This window comes from Hippichthys cyanospilos, chromosome 13, assembly GCF_059441005.1.
Source record: "Hippichthys cyanospilos isolate Australia breed blue-spotted pipefish chromosome 13, RoL_Hcya_1.0, whole genome shotgun sequence".
NCBI lineage: Eukaryota > Metazoa > Chordata > Actinopteri > Syngnathiformes > Syngnathidae > Hippichthys > Hippichthys cyanospilos.
In genome coordinates this window covers 1288473-1309110 of record NC_142381.1, presented here as the reverse complement: position 1 = coordinate 1309110, position 20638 = coordinate 1288473, and the positions used below count along the sequence as shown (strand labels likewise).

The 20638-nt window shown below is 44.6% G+C and overlaps 1 protein-coding gene across 2 annotated transcripts in view; it reads right to left on the bottom strand.

The window, feature by feature from the left end:
* fgf13a (fibroblast growth factor 13a) overlaps positions 1–19354 on the bottom strand; it is a 64255-nt gene extending 44901 nt beyond the window's left edge. The window contains exons 1-2 of one of the 2 annotated variants that reach the window (XM_088431279.1): positions 19112–19354; positions 18837–18982 (exon numbers count right to left, since the gene is read on the bottom strand). In XM_088431279.1, the coding sequence (XP_088287405.1) occupies positions 18837–18885 (49 nt within the window). In that variant the 5' untranslated portion in view covers positions 18886–18982; positions 19112–19354. The remainder of the gene's footprint in view (positions 1–18836; positions 18983–19111) is intronic. The other variant, XM_088431281.1, reaches the window with a different exon arrangement.
* Positions 19355–20638: the final 1284 nt, after the last annotated feature.

Below are 20638 nucleotides of genomic sequence, written 5' to 3'. Positions count from 1 at the left end.
GTCAAGAGCGATGGCTTTCTTACATAACCTAAGTTATGACAGCCACGCTTGACAGAGGGTTAAGGGGAGTGGCCCGAGCCTCCGTTCATACACTCCCATTGTCCAGGCATATTTATTATTCCTCCGGCTTTATTATTACGCTCATTTTTTTGAGGTCTTTCAACTCAATTCCAATTTATCCGATTCGCATCCTTCCAATTTCAACATGTGCCAAATATTCACGTGAGGGGTGCTTGTATTTTTGGTATTCCGAATATTTACAGTGTTCTCACGATTGCCTATTTTACAACCCAAAAAAATGCCATTCATTTCCAATGGGAGATTCGATATTTCATATTTAAAGCGTCGCATTTTACATTCACCACATTGAGCTCATTCATTTCACCCGAGGGATCATTCCTAACATTCCAATATAGCACGCGTTTTAAAATGTTCCCACAATTCCCCATTTTCCACCCCCTAAAAAAGCCATTCACTTACATTGGGAGACTTGATATTTCACATTTAAAGCTTTCCCATTTTGCATCAATAACAGTGTTTTGTTTTTTTTCAACTTCCAAAGATTACACTTGAACTGATAGGTTAAAAAAAAACCTACACTCAAAATTAGTTGGGTTAAAAAATAACCAAACTTTTTAGTCAAATTAATGATTGATAACCTTGAATAACGTTGATTAACTCTACTTGTTTTTAAAAAATCTAAATGACACTTGAACAGATGGGTCAACAACCCAAATTGGGTCAAGAATTGACTGCTAAAATTAGCTAAAATTAGAAATAGAAATTTAGGTTGGTCCCATTTTGACCCAATTTGAGATTTTTGGGCTACCTATCCAGGTAGCTCGAGGGGGGGCGTGTTGAGCCAACCAACACCCATTGGTTCAACTTGGGGGTCGTTTTTTCGGTTGGATGTCCTCGTCCCCCCGAATACTCACAAGTGTTGACACAGAGCTGAGTCGTCGCTGGACGCGCTCAATTTCTCCCCCCCGCCTCAGTCCGATTCGAATAAGCAACACCGTCCACCGTCCCTCCATATGAACGCAAACCCGCGGGCCAAGGACTTGAAATTTGGGCTCCAGAACCCTTGCCACCAGGAACTGAGTTCCAGGACTGTTTGGTGTGAAAGGAGCTAATGTTGGCTGCGGCGGATTACTTGAACATTTTTTTGGATTCAACCGGTGTTTTCTTTTTTCAGTGTTTGGATGGAGAAACGTTTCGAGCAGAACATCTGTCCACTTGACACCCGTGGCCGTAATCCCCAGCGCGGAGGTAAAAAGTGTGCGAGCGGCTCTGCTTTCTCAAGTCATGAATGTCATCAGCGCTCGTGACGAAGGGTTGGGGATAAACCTCGCCGCCGAGAATTTTACAAGCCGCCGCCTCGAACTTCACACTGTGAATTGCAAAAAAAAAAATTGCTGAGGCAGGGCGCGCGGCATTTGGCCACCGGCAAAGTCGACAGGCACCGTGACTTCAAGCCCTTCTTAAAAGAGGAAAAGTTTTACCGCAGGCAAAGTTGGAAACATTTAATCAAATATTTAAAACACACACACAGACACACACACACATATATATATATATATATATATATATATATATATATATATATATATATATATATATATATATATATATATATATATATATAAATTGCTTGTTGTTTCCCCTAAAATTGTGAAAATTGAAGACTACTTGGTATGTTAGCCAGAAACTTGCTTATCATTAGCGTTTTGGAAACAATATAAAATGATAATAAACTATATTGTATTTTTGATTTATATAAATGTATTTCCCACTAGATGGAGCTGCACTAAAGGGAATGTCAACAAAGCAATCAGATGTCAAATTTTATTAATGGACAATCAGAAATTAATACGAAAGATTATTTTTGGAAAGGTCTATCTGAAGATTTGTAACTGAAATGCAGAGGTAAAAATGTGAGAATTTACCCGGCGATGAAGTTATTTAACTTTTTCATCCCCCAAAAAGGCTGCCCTGTGCACGCTCCCTCCATGTTTTATCACGCCAAAAGATTGGGCATGCATCTCCTCTCACCAACGCACACAGAGTGCACACGCACACACAAACACACACACAGCAGATGGGAAATGCCTGAGGTCAAGATGAGGGTCTTCTTTTACATGGTTGCAAACACAAACCCTTCAAAACAAAAGCTCACATTTCGCTCACACGGGCTGGTGAAAAAAAAGGTCATTTCAGGTGAGGATTATATTCATTTTGATCTTTTTGATTGTTCCTTGACCAGGCTCATAACTGCATGAGTATCAAATGAATAGTTGGCGGGAAAATTCACACTAATAGTCATCAATATATGAAATAAGGGCACAGATATTCAGTTAAATAACACATATGTATATATTCATCAAAAAAAGCCAACAAGGATGTCAATATTCATCGAAACATCTAAAATGGATGCTGATATTCACCAAAACACGAAATATGGATGCCAATATTCATCAAAATACCAAATATGGATGTTGATATTCATCAAAATATCAAATATCGGAGCAGGTATTCATCAAAATACCACATGTGGGCCCAGATATGAATTAAAATACCAAATATCGGAGCAGATATTCATCAAAACACCAAATATGGATGCGATCTTCAGCAAAACACTCAATATGGATGCAATATTCATTAAAACAGCAATAATCAGCTTGGCTGACTATTGGGCTAAGCCTAGCTTCATCTCAAGCGTAATACAAAAATGCTACCAGTGGATGGCAGTGTTGCACGCTTTGGATTTAAGATCAGCACAGCTTTTCAGGTGAAAAGAAAGTAGTGGAAAAGCTTGTCACATCCGTAAGAGAAGAAAGGCAGACGCGTTGGGCAAATTTAGCTATGCTCGCGCTTTAATAGCGTAGGAAAATTGTGGGTGAGAAAAAAAACAGGCGGCGGCGCGTGGAGTGAATGGCGAGCGCCGCGGAACAAAACGTCTGGCGCTTAACTTCTCGCCGAGCGGCGAGTCAGCGTCACTCACGTTTCACAGTTGTACGGCAGAAAAAAAAACTTCATTTGGGGAAAAGTAGCGCCGCGGCGGAGACGGCAAGACAGCGCGACGGGCAAGTTTATTACGAAGCGCCGCTCTTTGAGGTTTTATTTACCTCTAAATCAAAGCAATGAAAGTTTCAGCAAATCTCAAACAGAAATGACCCATAAAGCAGCCGCACAACTTTTACATTAACAAGCCACGCCGCATGAATATCTCCCACCGTCGGCCCATTCTTCATCCCTTTGTCCTCTTTTATCCCCCGCGCCCCACCCAAACGGGGGGCCGCGACCCCAGCGCTCATTAGCCGGCAGGCGGCGGCGAGCCGGCGGCAAACGCTTTGCAAGGACAAACGCCTCAATTAGACGCCGCCTAGCTGTAATAAGTTCAGAGGCGAGTCGTTTTGAGAGGGGGGGGGGGGGGCAAACACGGCGAAGCGAGGCGGCAATTAAATGCCCGCTCCGTTTGGATTTGGCTTAATGAGGCCATCCGTCTGTGGACTGTTGCTGCGCTGCTGTCATTTTGCAGTAATGACATGGTGTTTGGCGACAGGATTTCTTTCACAGCGACTACATAAAAGCTCGCCGTTGCTTTTTGCTAAATGGAGCCAGGTGATTTACATTGGAAATGCGCGCTCAGGATGGATGCGGTTTCATGTTGATCCATATCCGCGACCCTGTTTGTGACGCCGCGGATGGAAACAACGCAAGCCACAGAGAGAAAAAAACAAAACCAAACACCGCCGTGGTAAAGAAAAAACTTACGGGCAAATAAACAGGTCCAACATAAGTCTGAGTCACAAAGGTCCAGGTCCAGTCAGAATCTCAAAGGTCGGAGTCAAGACTCAAAGTCCAAGTCGACAGTCAGACGAAAAGTCGGGTCCGGGTCCAGGTCAAGTCTGAGTCACAGGGATCCAAGTACAACTCAGGTTTGAGTCCGCATCGAGGCAGAGTCCACAAGATTTACGTGCAAGTCAACTCAGAGTCCATAAAATCAGGTCCGAGTCACAAAAGTCAGAGTAGGTGTCAAGTCCGAGTCGCAAAGATCCTAGGACAACTCAAGTTTGAGTCCAGAATGTCCGAGTCAAGGCAGAGTCCGAGTCAAGTCTAAGTCCGCAAAGACTAAGTCACAAAAGTCAGAGTCTGTGTGGAGTCTGAGTCCAAGTCAAGTCTAGGTCCACAAGGTTCCAATCCAAATCAAGTCTGAGTCCATAAAATCTGTTTCAAAGTTAGGCCCGAGTCACAAAAATCCGTCCACAAAGATCCAAGTACAACTCAACTTTGAGTCGTCCACAATGTCCGAGTCACGGCGGAGTCCACAAGGTTTACGTAAAGAGTCTATATTGTCTGAGTCAAAGCCGGGTCAGTGTCGCAAAAGTCAAGACCAAGTCCACAAGGTCGGAATCAATGTCAGGTCCAAGTCACAAAAGTCAAAGTCCGTGTCAAGTCTGAGTTCCAGTCAAGTCTAAGCCCAAAAGAACCCAATCCAAATCAAGTCTGAGTCCAAAAGGTGCAAGTCGAAGTCAGGTGTGAATCACAAAAGTCTGGAAAAAAATACAAAATTCCTGCTTTTGGAAGAGGACTTTCCAAAGACTCCGAGTCAAGTCTGAGATGATAAAACCATGTCGAGTCTGGACAGGAGTACTAGAGCCCTGCGAGCTAACCTCCGTTTGAACACCTCCGAGGTGGCCCAATTTGAAGCCCAACGAGAAGACGCAGTTTACGAGAGCTTGTGTAACGCAATTATTCGGAGTTATGTCTCCCCAGCTCAAGGGACGACGGACGGATGGACACTTCGATTTCCATGATTTCCTATGGGAAAATTCTAATCGGGTGCCGGGATTGATTGCGTGGGACAGATGTTCCGGTGTCTTTTTTGTTTTGATTGTTTTTTAACCTGGATAGAAAGCCCGGCGAACGAGAGCCGGAGGAGGCGTCATAAATTTCAGCGAGAGCTACGAGCTTTTTCTCATCATCCGGCTGTCTTCCTCCACTCCAAGATCGATAGGGCCAGATTTACGCCGCGCGCCTTTTTCAAACGCATCATTCATTCGTTTGTTTGCAGTCGCCGGATAATTACGGGACGATTATTCCAGGTCGGGGCTAACCAGTTGGAATGCTGCGTGTGGCATTACAGCTCGGAGGCTGTTAATAAAAATCCGCCTTTTTTCAACCCCTTGTGCGTTATTTTGACCATTTTGGCTCATTTTTCTCCGCATCGTTACGGCAGTATTTCAGCCAAGGGATGGCACACTCCAGGTAGTGGGATAACTAAATGGTAGGGCCATGTTGAAATCTGACATGTTGCCGCCATCTGGGTGAAATTTCAGCTCCCTACTGTCTTCTTTCAATGCTTTCGTTTTGATACGAATCATGTAAAGATCAAACCATCGGACAAAATACCGAACAAGGGTGAGACAATACCTCTAAGCGAGTACCATAAATCATATCCGTTAAGTTACACATTTGTTGCAGGTGAAGTGTGTTTCAGATTTCCCACATTGAGAGCGGTCAGTGAATGTCTCGCCGGTGCAACGTTGAATGCGCCCAAAGCAGTTTTTCCATTTAACATTTGTGCAAAGCCTTTTTCTAATATTTTTGCAGGGCTGAATAAATGAATTAAAATCCGAAGAAAATGTGTGCGTATCGCTTGACAAAACATGCCATAAATAACTAATAAACTCTTTAAAGGTTGTTGATTAGTTGAAGTGTCATTGCGGCGTCAATGGAGCTGAAAAACAATTAAAAGGCGTTAATCGCATGATTGCTCGTAATTAATTGCAATTTTTGTCCTCCGTAAACCTTCAAATGATGTTTTGCTTATTCTCGTCGGCGCAAAAGTGAAGAAGGAAGAGCATGACGATGGCGTTTGAAACAATGTCAACGAATTGTACCTTTTCACTAGCTTAGAAATAGTAGTAATCGTAGTAGTAATAGTAGTCGTGTTTAATGTATGGATGGCCTTTATTGTGTTTGAAATAACCAGAGCATTTGAATGCACCGTACGTTCTCACGTCAAGTTTATGATTGTGTGTATGTGCCAAAAGAACGCAATTCATAAATAAGTCAAATGAAATACCGTTCTGTCTGCTCTAACCGGTGCACTCTTAATTGAATTAAATGGGAACGTCCTCGCTTTTTCACGATCCTCCGTAATATTTCTGCGCGTGAACAAGGACGGACTCGGACGTTGGCTCCCTAGCACAAATCAAGCGTCGTTGAAAAACCATTCAGGATTTCTGGCAGGTGCTCATTTTAGCAAGTCCGTGTGTTCACATGTGGCGCAAAGTCCTAATTTTACACTGATGCAAAAGAACACATTTGGATATCTCGCACAAAAACACTCCAAACCCCGCTGCTTTCAATTCCAGCATGGGTCAGGTTCAAGCGGCAGGCGGGGTTTAAAGGCGAGCCGACCCAGTTTGCGTGCCGGGGACAAAAAATCCAAAAGCTAAATACTCCTCCAGAAGACACGGCGTGCGGGTGGGTGCATGTATTACGCCAAGACAGGATGGAGACCTGCAGCCAAAAACAAGAGAACTGGTAGTCCCACTGAGCCCGAGGCGCCATCTGTCCCTCAAAGCTTTGACAGCATGGAGCGCTGAGCAGCCACTCACCCACACGCATTCCGCACACACACGCACAAACATACACACACAAACATACGCATACGTGCATATGCCGTTGAACGCCGAGTAGCGTCACAGAAATCCGCAGCCAACGTACGACGGGGTCCGTGGAGTAAGCGCTAACTAGCAATCCAAATAGCTGGATGGCTATCTGTATGGTTAGCTCGATAGACTGCTATCAAGCTAGCTATCTAGCAAGCGATCAAGCTGGCTAACGACGCATTCGGATATATGCTCGGGATCGCTCCGACCGTTTGTAAATTCAGTTGCTCAACCGCGCCGTGAGAAAACGCGCGACGGTGAGCCCGCTCAGATTGAGTGCAGTGTGAAATTGCGTCCGAAAGAGTCCAAACATAATTGGTTTAAACCGCAAGCCGGCTTCGGGAATAAAATGGCTGCTCTGCCTCTCTGTACGCACCGCACTCCGAGTAGCGTTGGCTCTGGCGCGCTCTCTGGTTAACTCTCTTACTATCTCTGGAGCACTAATAATGCTCTGGTATGCTCTCTTGCTAGCTCTCTGGCTTAATCTCTGGTGTTCTCTCAGGCTAACGCTTTGGCATGCTCTCAGGCTAAAACCCTGGCATACTCTCTGGCTAACGTTCAGGCACGCGCTCTGGCTAACGCTCTGGCATACTCTGGTTTACTCTCTAACTATCCCTGGCGCACTCTCGAAATAATGCTCTGGCGTGCTCTCTTGCTATCTTTCAAGCCCAATCTCTAGCTAGCGCTCTGGCGTGCTCTCTGGCTAGCGTTCTGGCAGGCTTCCTGGTTAACTCTCCGGCTAACTCTGGTGCACTCTTTTGCTAGCTCTCTGGTGCGTTCTCTACAGTAGCTAGCTATACAAGCTAACCGTACAGCCATCCTTCCACAAGAACATGCTTTGTCTGGCATTCTGCAGCTCGTCTGATGAGCTCTACCTCTAAGAAGCAAGAGGAACATCTTGTTTGCGCGTGTACATGCAGTACACCTGCCAAGAGAAGGCATCACGCACGCTCCCTACGAGTCTTCCTTTCTAAATATAGAAAAAGAGCGTTTTCATAGGTCTCAGTGACCTGTCAAGACACAAATAGACATCATTTTTCACTCTCGCAAGGAAAGAAGGATATAAGTGTATCTATTAAGCCACCGCCATGACTAATTGCGGCCCAAGTGCGAGGACAGCCTCCGCACCTTCTGCTCATTCAAACTGGAAAAAAAAACATGCTCAATTTGCAGATCAAATAATAAACCACGTGCCTGAAATGGAGTCGGTTGAAGACGCACGCATTCGGAATGCTTTACGTGTCGCCGCTGTTGCCACCGGCACAAAGGCAGTGATTTTTTTCAGGCAATAGATGTGAGGAATCACAATTCTTTTTATTATTCATGCCGCTACGTGAATATTACATTTCAAGTGCATTAAGCCAGACGTAGGAAGGATTACACAATGTCATTGCGACGCTACAATCTGCTGCAGGTAATAGCGGCGCCTCGACGTCGCTAGAATTCATTACGCGACGAAATTCGCGACTCGGTTTACACGTTTTACGTGAATTTCGAGACGCCCTAAAAAACATGACGGCCGCATACTCAAATGTTACTCGAAGGTTTCGATGGTTACGTCATGTGATGAAATGCTGCGTTTGTGAGTGAAACTAGTTTTTCATTAGTCTGGAGTCTCTCCGCCACCCCAGTTGTCATGGTAACAAAAAGTACACTTGTAATTGGTAAAGAACGTCTAATAATACCGTCACTGCATTTTCAATCGCTTTATTGAACAAACAGGAACAATACAAAACCGGGAACACAACAAAAGGAGTTTTAGTGTTGACCGTCAAGCTATGATAAGAAGTCAAGCTAACCACAGCGACATGCAACGAGTCACCTAGGTCAGAAGGCCTTCAAAATAAAGTGTCACAAATTACATATAGTATGGATATGGAGAGGCGTGTAAAATTCCTCAACTTTATAATTATTCCACTCACTTTACTCACATACTATTTTGAAGCAATTTATACAGAGCCAAAGCACAAAAAAATGCAAGTTTTTGAAAAATAAAGTACAATTTTGTGAAATAAATCAACAAAACAATATCTTTGAGGTTTTTGGTTGCAATTTAAGTTTAATATCTAAGAATCCACAAATCATCTTTATTCTTCATGTTTTGATTGTATGAAAAAAATTTGACAGATTTGATTTGTTGCCATTCCCTTTAGCACAGCTCCATCTAGTGGCTGCATTACGCAACTCCAGCACTACTGTCCCTTCTATTCTATGTGCCTTATAATGCGGTATATATGAAAGCGGTTTTAAAATTGGCCATTCATTGAAGGCACGCCTTATAATCCGTCTTATAGTGCGTAAAGCGCGATAACCATTTTCCATTCAATGATCATCAGTTAAAAGCTATGAACCAAAACACGCACATTTGCAAATAAGACGCAGTCGTAGCCCCGTCCTCCCAATCCTTCATTTGGACGCAAATATCTGCTGTCATTCGGCGCCGATCATATCACACCGCCTGCGCCGCAACTCCTCCAAGTGTCAACGTTGACGAATGGAAACGTCTCAAGTAATGAATCAATATTAAGGTTATCGGCGGTGTCCGTTTGCAGACGGTCGTGCCGACTGCGGCTGGACGAGCGCCCGGCCCGGCTTTCTAACTGACCCAATTAACTTCCTTAATAACGACGTCTCATCGCTTGCGCTGACATTTAAGCCCGCGATGGAGTCCATCTCTCATGCGTGCGGAAAAGAGGCAAATTCCCCGCCTGAAATTTCTGCGAAACTCCTAAAACAAGTCAAATAAAGCGCCGAAATTGGAAGGTGAAGTCCCCGTCCTCGTTTTGCGCGCTAACCTTTAAGGAGCGCCAAAGCGCTTTCTTGTCTTTGCGCCCAACCTTTTCATTTGGCCTCAAGCGCCGTTCATCTTCTTTATGTTCCCCACTTGTGCTCTTATGGATTACTGTTGGATCTGCCAACCCCCCCTCGCACCCCCCTTATTTCCCGCGGTATAAGCAGCGACCGGCGGTCCCTCCTCGTCGCGGCGCCGAGCGCGTCGTCGTTCGCCACCGCCTACCTCGAATGAAGGGGCGAAAGAAAAGTTTGAAAGGCAGGGAAGGAAAAACACTCGGACTGCGACAGTGGAACTTCATATCGTCCGTTTTACATAAATCCTTTTCAAAAATCCTTAACAGATGTACGAGAGCCTCTTTATTTTACTTCCCCCCCAAAAGCAGCTGATTTTTATCTCATTCACTGCCAGCTGTTAAAATAGATTTGTGATTTACCGTCATCCTCATAAGACACACCTGTGCCCCTTTAATTTTAGGGTCAAATTCTGGTATTTTCTACGTCACCATCGCTTTCACGACATGTATGTAAAAACTATAGCTAAACAGGATAAATTTCACCTTTGGAAAATCCTTCAGATTTTCTTGTGTTCTTATATCTAAGTTATACATTTGCTGCTGGTTAAGTGTTTTTTTTTTTTTTTTTTCAGATTTCCCACATTGTGACAGGTCAGTGAACGCCTCGCCAGTCACTGAATGCGCTCCAAGCAGTTGTTTTTCTTTTTCCTCGCAACGCAGCTTGAGTTTTTTGCCATAAATACCCGACGTTGCGCACTATCGCCAAGTTGACGATTATGCGTCTACGCCAAAAGACCGCAGTTGATAAACGAGTCAAATGGAATTCAATACCTTTTTGTGTTCTCTAACCAGTGCACTCTTAATTGAATCCGCTGGAGACATATTAGTAATATTCTTGTGCGTGACTAAGGATGGACTTGGACATTGGTTCTGTCCGCTCGCTTCTTTAGTTGAAAATAACGGCGTAAGAATCTCCGCTAACACGAGCTGCCGTTAGCTGCTGCAGGCAGCGGCCGCTAACAACCGACAGCCATTATAAGTAAGAATACGGTCGGTATAATAACGCACAAATGCGGGTCAAAACTCGATTTATGTTGCCGACCGATCAATCATCCTCAAAAAAATTCAAACCTTTAAGTCGGTTACATTCGTAGCTTCGGCGCTATTATTACGGAGGGTCGTATTGGCTCGCTCTTCCAAAGTACGGACTCTCTCTCTATCACGCCGTAGTGCGCGTGCTGCATTCGCGTAACACCAGCAAAGGGCAACTCTAAATTCTCCACAATGCGTCTTTAGGGCGCGGAGGCCAGCTAAGAACGACTTTTGGATCCGGGGCGGCCTTTCTCCGAGCGTGACGAAGTCGGGGCGGATACGCAAGCGTCATAACGGGAGAAGGGAACGGAGCCGTGCCCCCATCTGCCCCCGGAGAACAGCTCATTTACAGCTGCTCTCCCAGCCTTGATTTCTAATCAAGTGCGTCTTTCCGTACGGGCGGAGGGGCGGGGGGATCTCTGGGGCGCGCCGGCATGCCGTTGCGTGAGGCCGCCGTTGCCGTGGCAGCGTTTCATTATGTAAATGACGTCTCGGCGATGCTCAGCCTTCTCCAGACTTCCTCAAATTGGCTTCGGGGAACCGGCGAAGGATGGCGGCTATATTTAGCCGTCATCTGCACAATGTATTTCCCGGCCCTTCTTTCAAAGCTTCCTCAAATAGAAAAGCTTTTCAACCTGCGCGGGAAGACGGCATATGTCTACGTTTTATTTGAGGGAGCGCGTTACCTAATAGCCCCGGCTTCCGTATGTCGGGATTTCTAACCTTCCGCCGTTTCAGCTTTCGTCCCGTCTGCCTCCGATGTATCACCGGGGCGGCCTTGGCCTTCGTCTTGGCCTTCCGTCTTGGCTCGGTCGCTCTCATCAGCGCCGAACGGTTCCCCGCAGAACGCCGCTAATGGCTTTGCGCCTAGATCATCTCCGGTATTCCGCTCCGAGAAGAAGGCCGTAGCGAGCGCCCCGGCCCCTTCCGGACCTTCGTTAGCGCGCGAATCTACTTTCGGACACCGTTGCCTTCAATTTAGCCGCCCTTTTCTCTTGGGTCTTGTCATCCGTTTCTCTAAAGTCAAAAAACAATAATCCTAACCCTATATTCCATAGCATAACGCTTAAATAAAGTCTTTTATTTTGTCAAACATGGATAGCGCGCCTTGCCGTCCCGCCCTCAACCGTTTTGTGCTGACATAAAGGAAGGAAAACACACAGCACACACGCTAGCAGCGGTGAACCAATCACAGAACATTATGCAGTACGTAAAACATGTACGCTGGTAGCAGTAAACCAATAAGAAAAACAGAATGTTTATGTATAGTGCGATCACCCGGTCAGGAAGCGTGACCTAATATGAACAGTATGTACGACGGCAGCGATCAACCAATCAGAGCGCATTACGCGACACGTAAAGCATGGAAGCCGGCGGCGCTAAACCGATCGTCAGGCTTTACGTATGACGTACTATATGAACACTGGGAGCCATAAACCAGAGAACATCACAAATTACGAACAGTTTTTACGCCGTCAGCAATAAACCAGAGAACATTACATATAATATACAGTAAATAAGCTGGCGGTGCACCAGCAAACGTTACGTACAGTACGCACATACGCTAGCAGTCCTCGTGTATTTGGTAAAGTATACACGCTGGCAACGGTACACCAGATAACATTACGTATTGCGTCCAGTTTGTATGCTAGCGTCGATATACCAGAGAACATTATTCATATGCGCTGGCGGATAACGTTACGTATTACGCGCAGAATGTACGTCGCCATCAATACCCCAGAGAACATGACCTATCACGTATATACGCCGGCAGCGATAAACCAATCGGAGAACATTCCGGAGATACGTTCCGTTTTATCGCCGGCGCTACGCTTGAGCATGCATCCTTTAACTCACTGCGCCCTAATTATGGATGAAGAAATCAACAGAAATAGAGCACGTAATCCAGACTGCGCCTGCCTGGAGCGCCGCATGGTGCGGAAAACATTGTAATTGTTTGCTAAATGCCCCCTAAATTTAATTCATGTCGGCCAGGGTTCATCTGTTAGCCCAGCCCGCGTCGGCGGTACTTTCTGGCATCTTGGACTTGTTAATGTGGAGAGCGCGTCCGCGCGTCCGTCCTAATGAAGCCGCCTCTTTGAGCGAGCGCCGCACGGATCGATGCGCTCGATAGTCTGAAGCACCGCCGAGCCCGGCATCTGGCCGAAGGCCCAGGGGTCACTTGGCACCTTCATTAATGAGCGCATTTTCAAATTGCTTGCTCCCGTCCAACGCGCCCGCCGTCTTCTTAGAAACTTTGGAATCCCACCTCAATGATTTGACCTCAGCAGCCGCAAAAAATGGGCCACGAAATAGAAAATTGCTTCTCAAATAGTTGAGGATTCACAAAATTGCTCCGCAAAAATTGCTCCACAACAATGGAAAATTGCCCCTCAAATAATGTTTTGCAAAACTGCTACAAAAAAAATGTTGCACAAAATTAGAAATCCATCCAAAATGCACAAAACTGCTCCTCAAAAGAAGTTGATAATTCACAAAACTTCTCTGCAAGAAAATGTGCCACAAAATTAGCAAATTGCTCCCTAAATGAAGTTAATGAGCCTTAAAACTGCCCTGCAAAAAATGCTCCACAAAAATTAGCAAATTGCTGCTCAAATGAAGTTAATGATTCACAAAACCGCTCTGCAAAAAATGCTCCAGAATCATTTGAAAATTGCTCCCCAAATGAAGTAGATTATTTACAAAACTGCTCTGCAAAAATGCTCCACAAAAATGTTCCACAAAATTATAAATTGCTCCTCAAATGAAGCTAATGGTTCACAAAACCGCTCTGCATAAAATGCTCCAGAATAATTTGAAAATTGCTCCTCAAATCAAGTTGATTATTTGCAAAACTGCTCAGCGAAAATTCTCCATGAAGTTACAAATTGCTCCTCAAATGAAGCTAATGATTCACAAAACCGCCCTGCAGAAAAATGCTCCACAAAAGTTTATGATTCACAAAATTGTTGTGCAAAAAAGTGCTCCAGAAAATATGACAATTGCTCCTCTTTTATGAATTAATCATAGCAACCCTCTGCAAAAAAAGATGCAGAAAAACACAAAAAACTGCTCCTCAAATGAAATTAATGATTCACAAAACTGCTACGCAAAAAAAAGCTCCACAAAATGAGCAAATTGCTCCTCGAATGAAGTGAACGATTGACAAAATTGCTCTGCAAAAACCCCTCTATGTATTTCGAGCCTTGTGCAATCTGAGAAGATTGGGCGGCGCCCGCTGGGCAAAATTGGCCGCAGAGTTGACAGCCGGAAAGCGAAGGAGATCACCGATCCTCGTCGGACCGTCATCGGCCAACGGGAGCGGCACCTCGCCGGCTCGCTGTACCCAGATCCCGCTCCTACCTTATCGCCGGCTTTCCTGGCCGGCCTTAATCCCCTTTATAGTTTTCGCCAACTTAAATTAGTTGAGGTCCATGCCAACTATTAATCCTGGCCGGGATTTTAAGCGTACAAATCAGGATGTTGCAAAACCTTTGACAAATATTTCATCCCGTCGCATCTCTTCATTCCCCCGGTTTGGGCGGGAAACCTTGAGCGTTATTAATCACGCGGGTGACCTCTCGATGAACCCGCCTTTCACAATGCCGCCGCCGATTTCAGGAGCTAGCAAAAACCGATTGCGCTCCGTTTTGCGAGAAATATTCCCAACTGAGGCAAATGTGATGAAATGTCCTTCACGGGGGTGCGCGTATTAAAAATAAACCCGCTACGTTTACTTCCGAGAGAGCGACTGATTTTTTTTATTTTTTTTTACCCCTACAATGAGTTTTTAGTGTCTCTGAGTGTGGTCTTTTGATTGCGGGAGTGTGACAAACACTGCAATTATGAAGATCATATTTTGATACGGGATGAACTGTCATTTGGGAAAGTAACCTTTTCCGCCAATCCCAAATCCAGGGTTGCTAATCCGTTACCAATAGCGTGTGGACTAGCCGAGGCGGCCATGATTTTGATTGTATACATGATTGATTAATCGATATGAAAACAAACAAAGCAGATTGATAATCCGCAATCACTTTGTTGAGTCAGTGTCGCTCGCGGCACAAAAATAAAAAAATGATTAAAAAAAAGGCACACAAAAAAAAACGATTGTTTGGCGTTTCACCGTATTTCGACCGCTTCATGTCATCGAACTTCCCCTCCATGGTGATGGCCTTTACCAGTTTTAACATTAAAAAAAATTAAAAAACGAGAAACTCAACCCGCGACATGCTGTTTTCTTCGCGTATGTGTGTATGCATATGTATACGTCCCTTTCTCTTTTTGGAGCGAAAGTCGGACCTGGAAGCGGACGGGTAGAAATTTGAAAAAAGGCCGTCTTCCGTGGGAGGTCCGATTGGGTATTTATTGTCTGCATGACAATGCTAGCTGCTATTAGACGCCGCTAAAAATAGCGCGCGGGAAAGTGGCACTTTGCAAAAGACGATCGCTTATCAAAGGCGACAAAAGGAATCGGCGGCGGCGGCGGCGGCGGCGGCGGGCGGGCGGGCCTTTCTTTTTGTCAAGAGCCGCTTATGGGATATTGGACCAATGACATCATGTGATTAAACTTTCCCAGTCTGGCGTTTCAAGGTGCAAGAATGAATTCCTGTTTTTATTTTTTAGAGTACAGGAAGTCCATCATAGATTTTTCGATGTTTGGCTGTTACTAAAGAATGAGGTACGATAGAAATTAATGACTTTTGGGAATTGCATACTTAAGTAATCCATTCAGGGATTAAGTACTAAACTATTCAAATAATTTAGGAAATTGACAAGTGCCAAACTACTCAATGTAAATAAATGCTAAAGTAATGATATTAGACACTAAGGTGCTAAAGTACTTGATTATTTTAGGTGCTAAAGTATTTGATTACCTTAGGAAAACAAGTAATGTAGTAATCAACTCTGTTAAGTAGTAAAGTACTCAGGTACTCGATTATTTTTGGTTCTAAAGTAATTGATTTTCTTAGATAATCAAGTACTACAGTAATCAAGTATACAAAGTACTGAAGTACTCGATTATTTTTGGCACTAAAGTAATTGATTTTCTTAGATAATCAAGTACTACAGTAATCAAGTATACAAAGTACTGAAGTATTCGATTACCTTGGCACAAAAACTATTGCAGTCAATTACTTTACTTACTAAAGTACTCGTTTAGTACCAAATCCATCAACTACTTCTAAAGTCATTTCTAATTCTTCGAGGTACCAAGGTACTACAAGAATCAATTTCTTTTAGTCATTATGAAAGTAATCTACTAAGTATTTACTAAATGAATAGATTGCTTTAGGTAATTGCATACTAATCAATTAGCTGAGCAAGTTCTTAATTAATCAATTACTTTAGCTAATTCTGTACTAAGGTAATAAATTACTCAAGTACAAGTAATTACATTATATACTGTCGTTCTATGGTTTTCAATTACTTAAGGTACTTATAGTAAAGGATTACTTGAGGTAGTAAAGTGCTATGGTAATCAATTCCATTAGGTAATAAAGAACCATTACCTATGGCACTAATTAGTATCGATACGATGACTCGAAGTACTAGAGGTACTTTGTAGAGTACGTTCCGTACTCGAGTAGAAAAATGTGAATCCTTAAGCCAAGAGCTGTCCAAAGCGATCATGTGTCAGCCGTCAATCCGGCCGCACTTTTGAGGCTCGGGGCGCCGTGCGTCACGCGCGCGCGGCCGCGTCACGTTGTCGCCTCGCGTTAGCTTCCTCGCCGTCCTTGCCAAGCTAACGCCGCGTGATTCGCGGCCGTCGATACCGGCGGCGCGGCCTGCCCTTGCACGCACGCCCATGGGAGCCCACTTCTGTGACGTTCACTGACTGGTTTGCGCCGAGACATCTGCGGCGGATTCGTTACATTTCAAACTACGTCCGTTTTATTTCTCCGCGGGAAATTTCATCGCTCATGACCGTGCACGTTTGTGTAAAACTATATAAGCTTGTACATTTTTTGCAAAGAAGTCCAAATTTGGCAATAGGTTGCTTCCTGTTCCAATTCATTTGCTCTTAATTTGAAAAAAAAATGCACTGTTGGCGTCACAACATACAAAAAGCATGAAATTATGTTTGCCCACGTAAAAAAAAAAAGTTATAATTTAAAGTGCCCCTTGAAGCGCCTTTTCACGTGTGTGTATGTGTGTGTTTGTGTGACGGGGGGGGGGGGGGGGGGGGGGGGGGGCGGGGGGCACTTTGGCTAATGTTACCATCTACAGTTTAATTGCAATAAAAAAATTTTTTTTTACTTTCAGAAACTCGGTTATTTTTTTTCAGTTCCAAACTAACCTGTAACGTTTAAAACGCTGTAAAAAGTAGCTGACAGTTGTTGAAAGTCGATTCATATGTTTTCTTTTGTAAATATTGAGATGTATATGACTAAATGCTAGTCAAGAGCTGAACTTTCTTTTGTTATATTTTGGAATAAGCGCACACACACACACACACACTAGAGGATCCTGCGATAATGAACAATGGATTCCAGCCTTTTTGTTGCGTCGCGATGTATTTTGGGTGGGCCCGTGGCACGCAAGTGGAGTGAGTCAAGCGGGGGCGTTCAAGAGGGAAACATGCTCTCCGGGTTAATCTCACAATCAATTTCTCTCTCTCTCTCTCTCGCTCGCTCGCTCGTCAGCACAAAACACACACTTTCAAAAGTTGCCCCGTTTCCGCTCTCGCCGACTAAGAATATTCCCACCCTTAAAAAAAAAAAAAAATCTCTCGAAATGCAGTCAAGCTGTCCAAATGAATCGGCGAATCGACAACCAATCGACGATTATGGAAATCGAATAATTGCAGAATAATCGTTGAGGTGCATTAATTAGCTTCAAATCGGCCAAATTGTGCAATTTGAGCCTCAAGGATTTTATTTTCCCGATTTGAGCCGTCCTGCATGGAAGTAGGACGTTCGTCTTGTTGTTTATTCAATATATTTGCAAAGATTTGCTTTTGGTTTGGAAAAACATTTGATTTTTTAAATCCCTAAACCAAACTAGGGCCCAGGGGCCATTCGCGGCCCGCTTCAGATTTTTGTGGCCCGCGACATATGCAAAACATACATTTTGATAAAAACAGGTAGTGCTTAAGTATTTTCAATTTGATTGTCATTGCAAGTTGCTGATTGTGTGATTTGATGTCCAATTTTAAATGTGACAACGAAGGTTCATCTTTTGCTTAATCGGCAAACCGAGTCCAATCAAGTTTTCCATCACAAAAAAATTAACAAATGGATCAAATAAAACACATTATGAATGTATTTCTTCAAAAATTCTTCATGCCATCACTATTAAAAATATATTTTGTATATTTCATTACTGGGTCACTTGATTTTTCCTATTTATAGAAAACAAACGGATAGGACAAGATAAGTTGTGAACTTCCTCCTCCTCTTTTGAATAAATGTCATTAATATGATCCTTTATTTTGATGCAATGTGTGTTGGATGTTTTGATGCTCAATAAATACACCAAAAAAATGACAAAGGCCTGCTTCTGAAATGATAAAGTATTATGGCTCTGGATTCTGTTATCTAGATTTAGTCTAGATTTTATTGGTGACCTGGAATGATTGAGGAAAAACTTCTGAAACGATGCTTGTGATATATGGATTTAGAAAAAAAAAATTCCCATCCCTGAGTGACTCCGCAATGTCACGTTGCAATTTTAACTCCTTAAGATGAGTCCAAACTTGCCAGTGATGAGCGTGGAATTGGGACGGCACAAAACGGTGCGACACATACGTCAAAACCTTGAGGCATTCGTGCTTGTGCGTGTGTGTGTGCGTGTGAAGTGTGAATGCGCCCGTTTCTCTGGTAACCCCGGACTCCTTGCTCCGTGTCGCCATGGCGATCAAACGGACACTCCAGCTTTGTCAATCGGGTGCAAAAAAACAAACAAAAAATCTGACGTACGGATCGTTCTTCCCTCTACCGGATGAAGACAATTCAACAGGATGGCAGCTCCGCATCCTCTCCAATCTACATGCGTGCTACGATTGGCTGCGGCATCGCAATTGACCAAAACAAAAAGCTGGTCGTGCACAATGTGGGCCCTGCGGCGTCCACATGCTGACAACACATCGCCGTCGTTTGCTCACACATGCGAGGCGAGGCGAGGCGAGGCGAGGCGAAGGGGGGAGGGGGGCGAATGCACAACCTTGGTTTCTATTCATTTTGGGGGGTGGGTGGAATGGAGGGGGGGGTTAATAGAGCATTCAGCGCAAGGCCAAAATGGAAAAGGCGCTTACCCTTGGAAGCATCCTTGTCTTCTTTAGGCTTCGCCACTTTTCCGCTCATAGATCCCAGTTTGGATGCGTAATTCCCGGTTTCGACAAGAATCCTTTTCGGAGGGCTGCTTTGTCATCAAGCAAATCCTTCCGAGGGCTTCCACGTGCTGTGGGATCAACGAGAGAAGGCATCAGCCCGATCCGACGTGCGCGTTCGGCCGGCGAGCGGACAATGGATGCTGCGTGCGCACATTTCAGTCATGATCGCGGCAATCATAAGCTTGGCTCTCGCCTACCTTCGCGCTACATCAATGCACGTGGAGAAAAGCGCGCGCTCACACCATCGACGCGTCGCCTCGGCTTGCGTACGCGCGAGCGAACGGGGCTGCAAATAAAAAAAGGGGGCTCCCCGAGAGAGAAAAGGTCCAAAGAGAAGCCCGGAGTGAGGCCGTGCAGCAGCGGCGCGGCGCGGCGCGGCGTCTTCCTTCGACCGTGTGCGTGCATGTGTCGCTTTTGCACGCAATCAACAGGATACGCGACAGCGGCGCGCTCCGCGTCACGCGCGCGCCCATTGGCTCGCTCGCATCGCGCTCGCCGGACACCGCGGAAGAAAAACAAACAAAAAGACTCGTGCGATTGCTAGTTTTTACGCGCTTGGGCTGACGTGGGGGAAGGATTTTTTTTTTTTTTTTTTTTTTTTTAAGAGGATTCAGCGTCTGACCAATTTGCGCATTTTCGCTCCTGCCGTGGTCACGTGATGCAGCAGGGACAATATTAGGGCCGCCCGCCAATGAGGACCGTCGTTTCATGGAGCCCTTTGCAGTATTTTCATCATTTTTGGCACATTTTTCTCCACATAATTCTGGCAGTGTTCTAGCCAAAGGATTGCATATTTTTGGTAGTGTGATAGTTGAGTGGCCGCGCCATGTTGAACTGTCGTCATCTGGGTGAAATTTCAGCTCCCGTGTCTTATTTCAATGACTCGATGTGAAACGCCTTTGATAGAAATATGGAAAACATACTGCACAAGGGTTGAATGTGCTTGATGCATTGAGATGTGGGATTGACCTTTATAGCCAGAAAAAAATCAAATACATTTTTCTGAAATCATTCAACTCGAAATGTTGAGCCATATCGAAACAAAAAAAACCACAAACAAAAAAAGAAAACAAAAAAAAAAGTCTGTCTGGAGCTGGAAGGAAAAAAATCACATCGGTTGTCTCATTGGTGACACTGAAGAAAAATAAGAACAAAATCTTTGTTGTCGTGTTTATTTTGAAGATTTGAAAAACAAAAACAAGAAAATGGAACGCCATCTTCGGGGTCGTCATCTCAAATGACTTGAAATCAAACCCATGCCAGTGACATGCTTGTGCACACACACACACACTCTCCAAAAATTGCTAGCCACAAGTCAGGTGCACGCGTTTCCCGAAACTGTAAAACACAAAATTTGGTCCCCACTTTGTAGCAAAACACAAACTGAATCGGTCCCCACGAGTCACGTGCAAAAAGTCCACAAAAAGACTGCAAAACACAACATTTGGTCCCCGCCCAGTTCAAAACAAGTACGCACTCACACAGCGGCCCCTTTCATCTTTGACCCCGAAAGAGGCGCAGAACGAGACGTAGCGACAAATCCCCACTGTGTCGGCACGTCATAAAAGTTGAGCGAGGCTACCGTGAGGACCCCCCCGGCTTTTCCTTTGAATCGTCTCCTCTTCCGGTTTATTGGCGGCGTGTTGGGGGGGGGGGGGGGCAAGGAAAACCACCTGCGGCCTTGAGGGTCACACGATCTTTATGTGCGCTATTTTTAGAAGAAA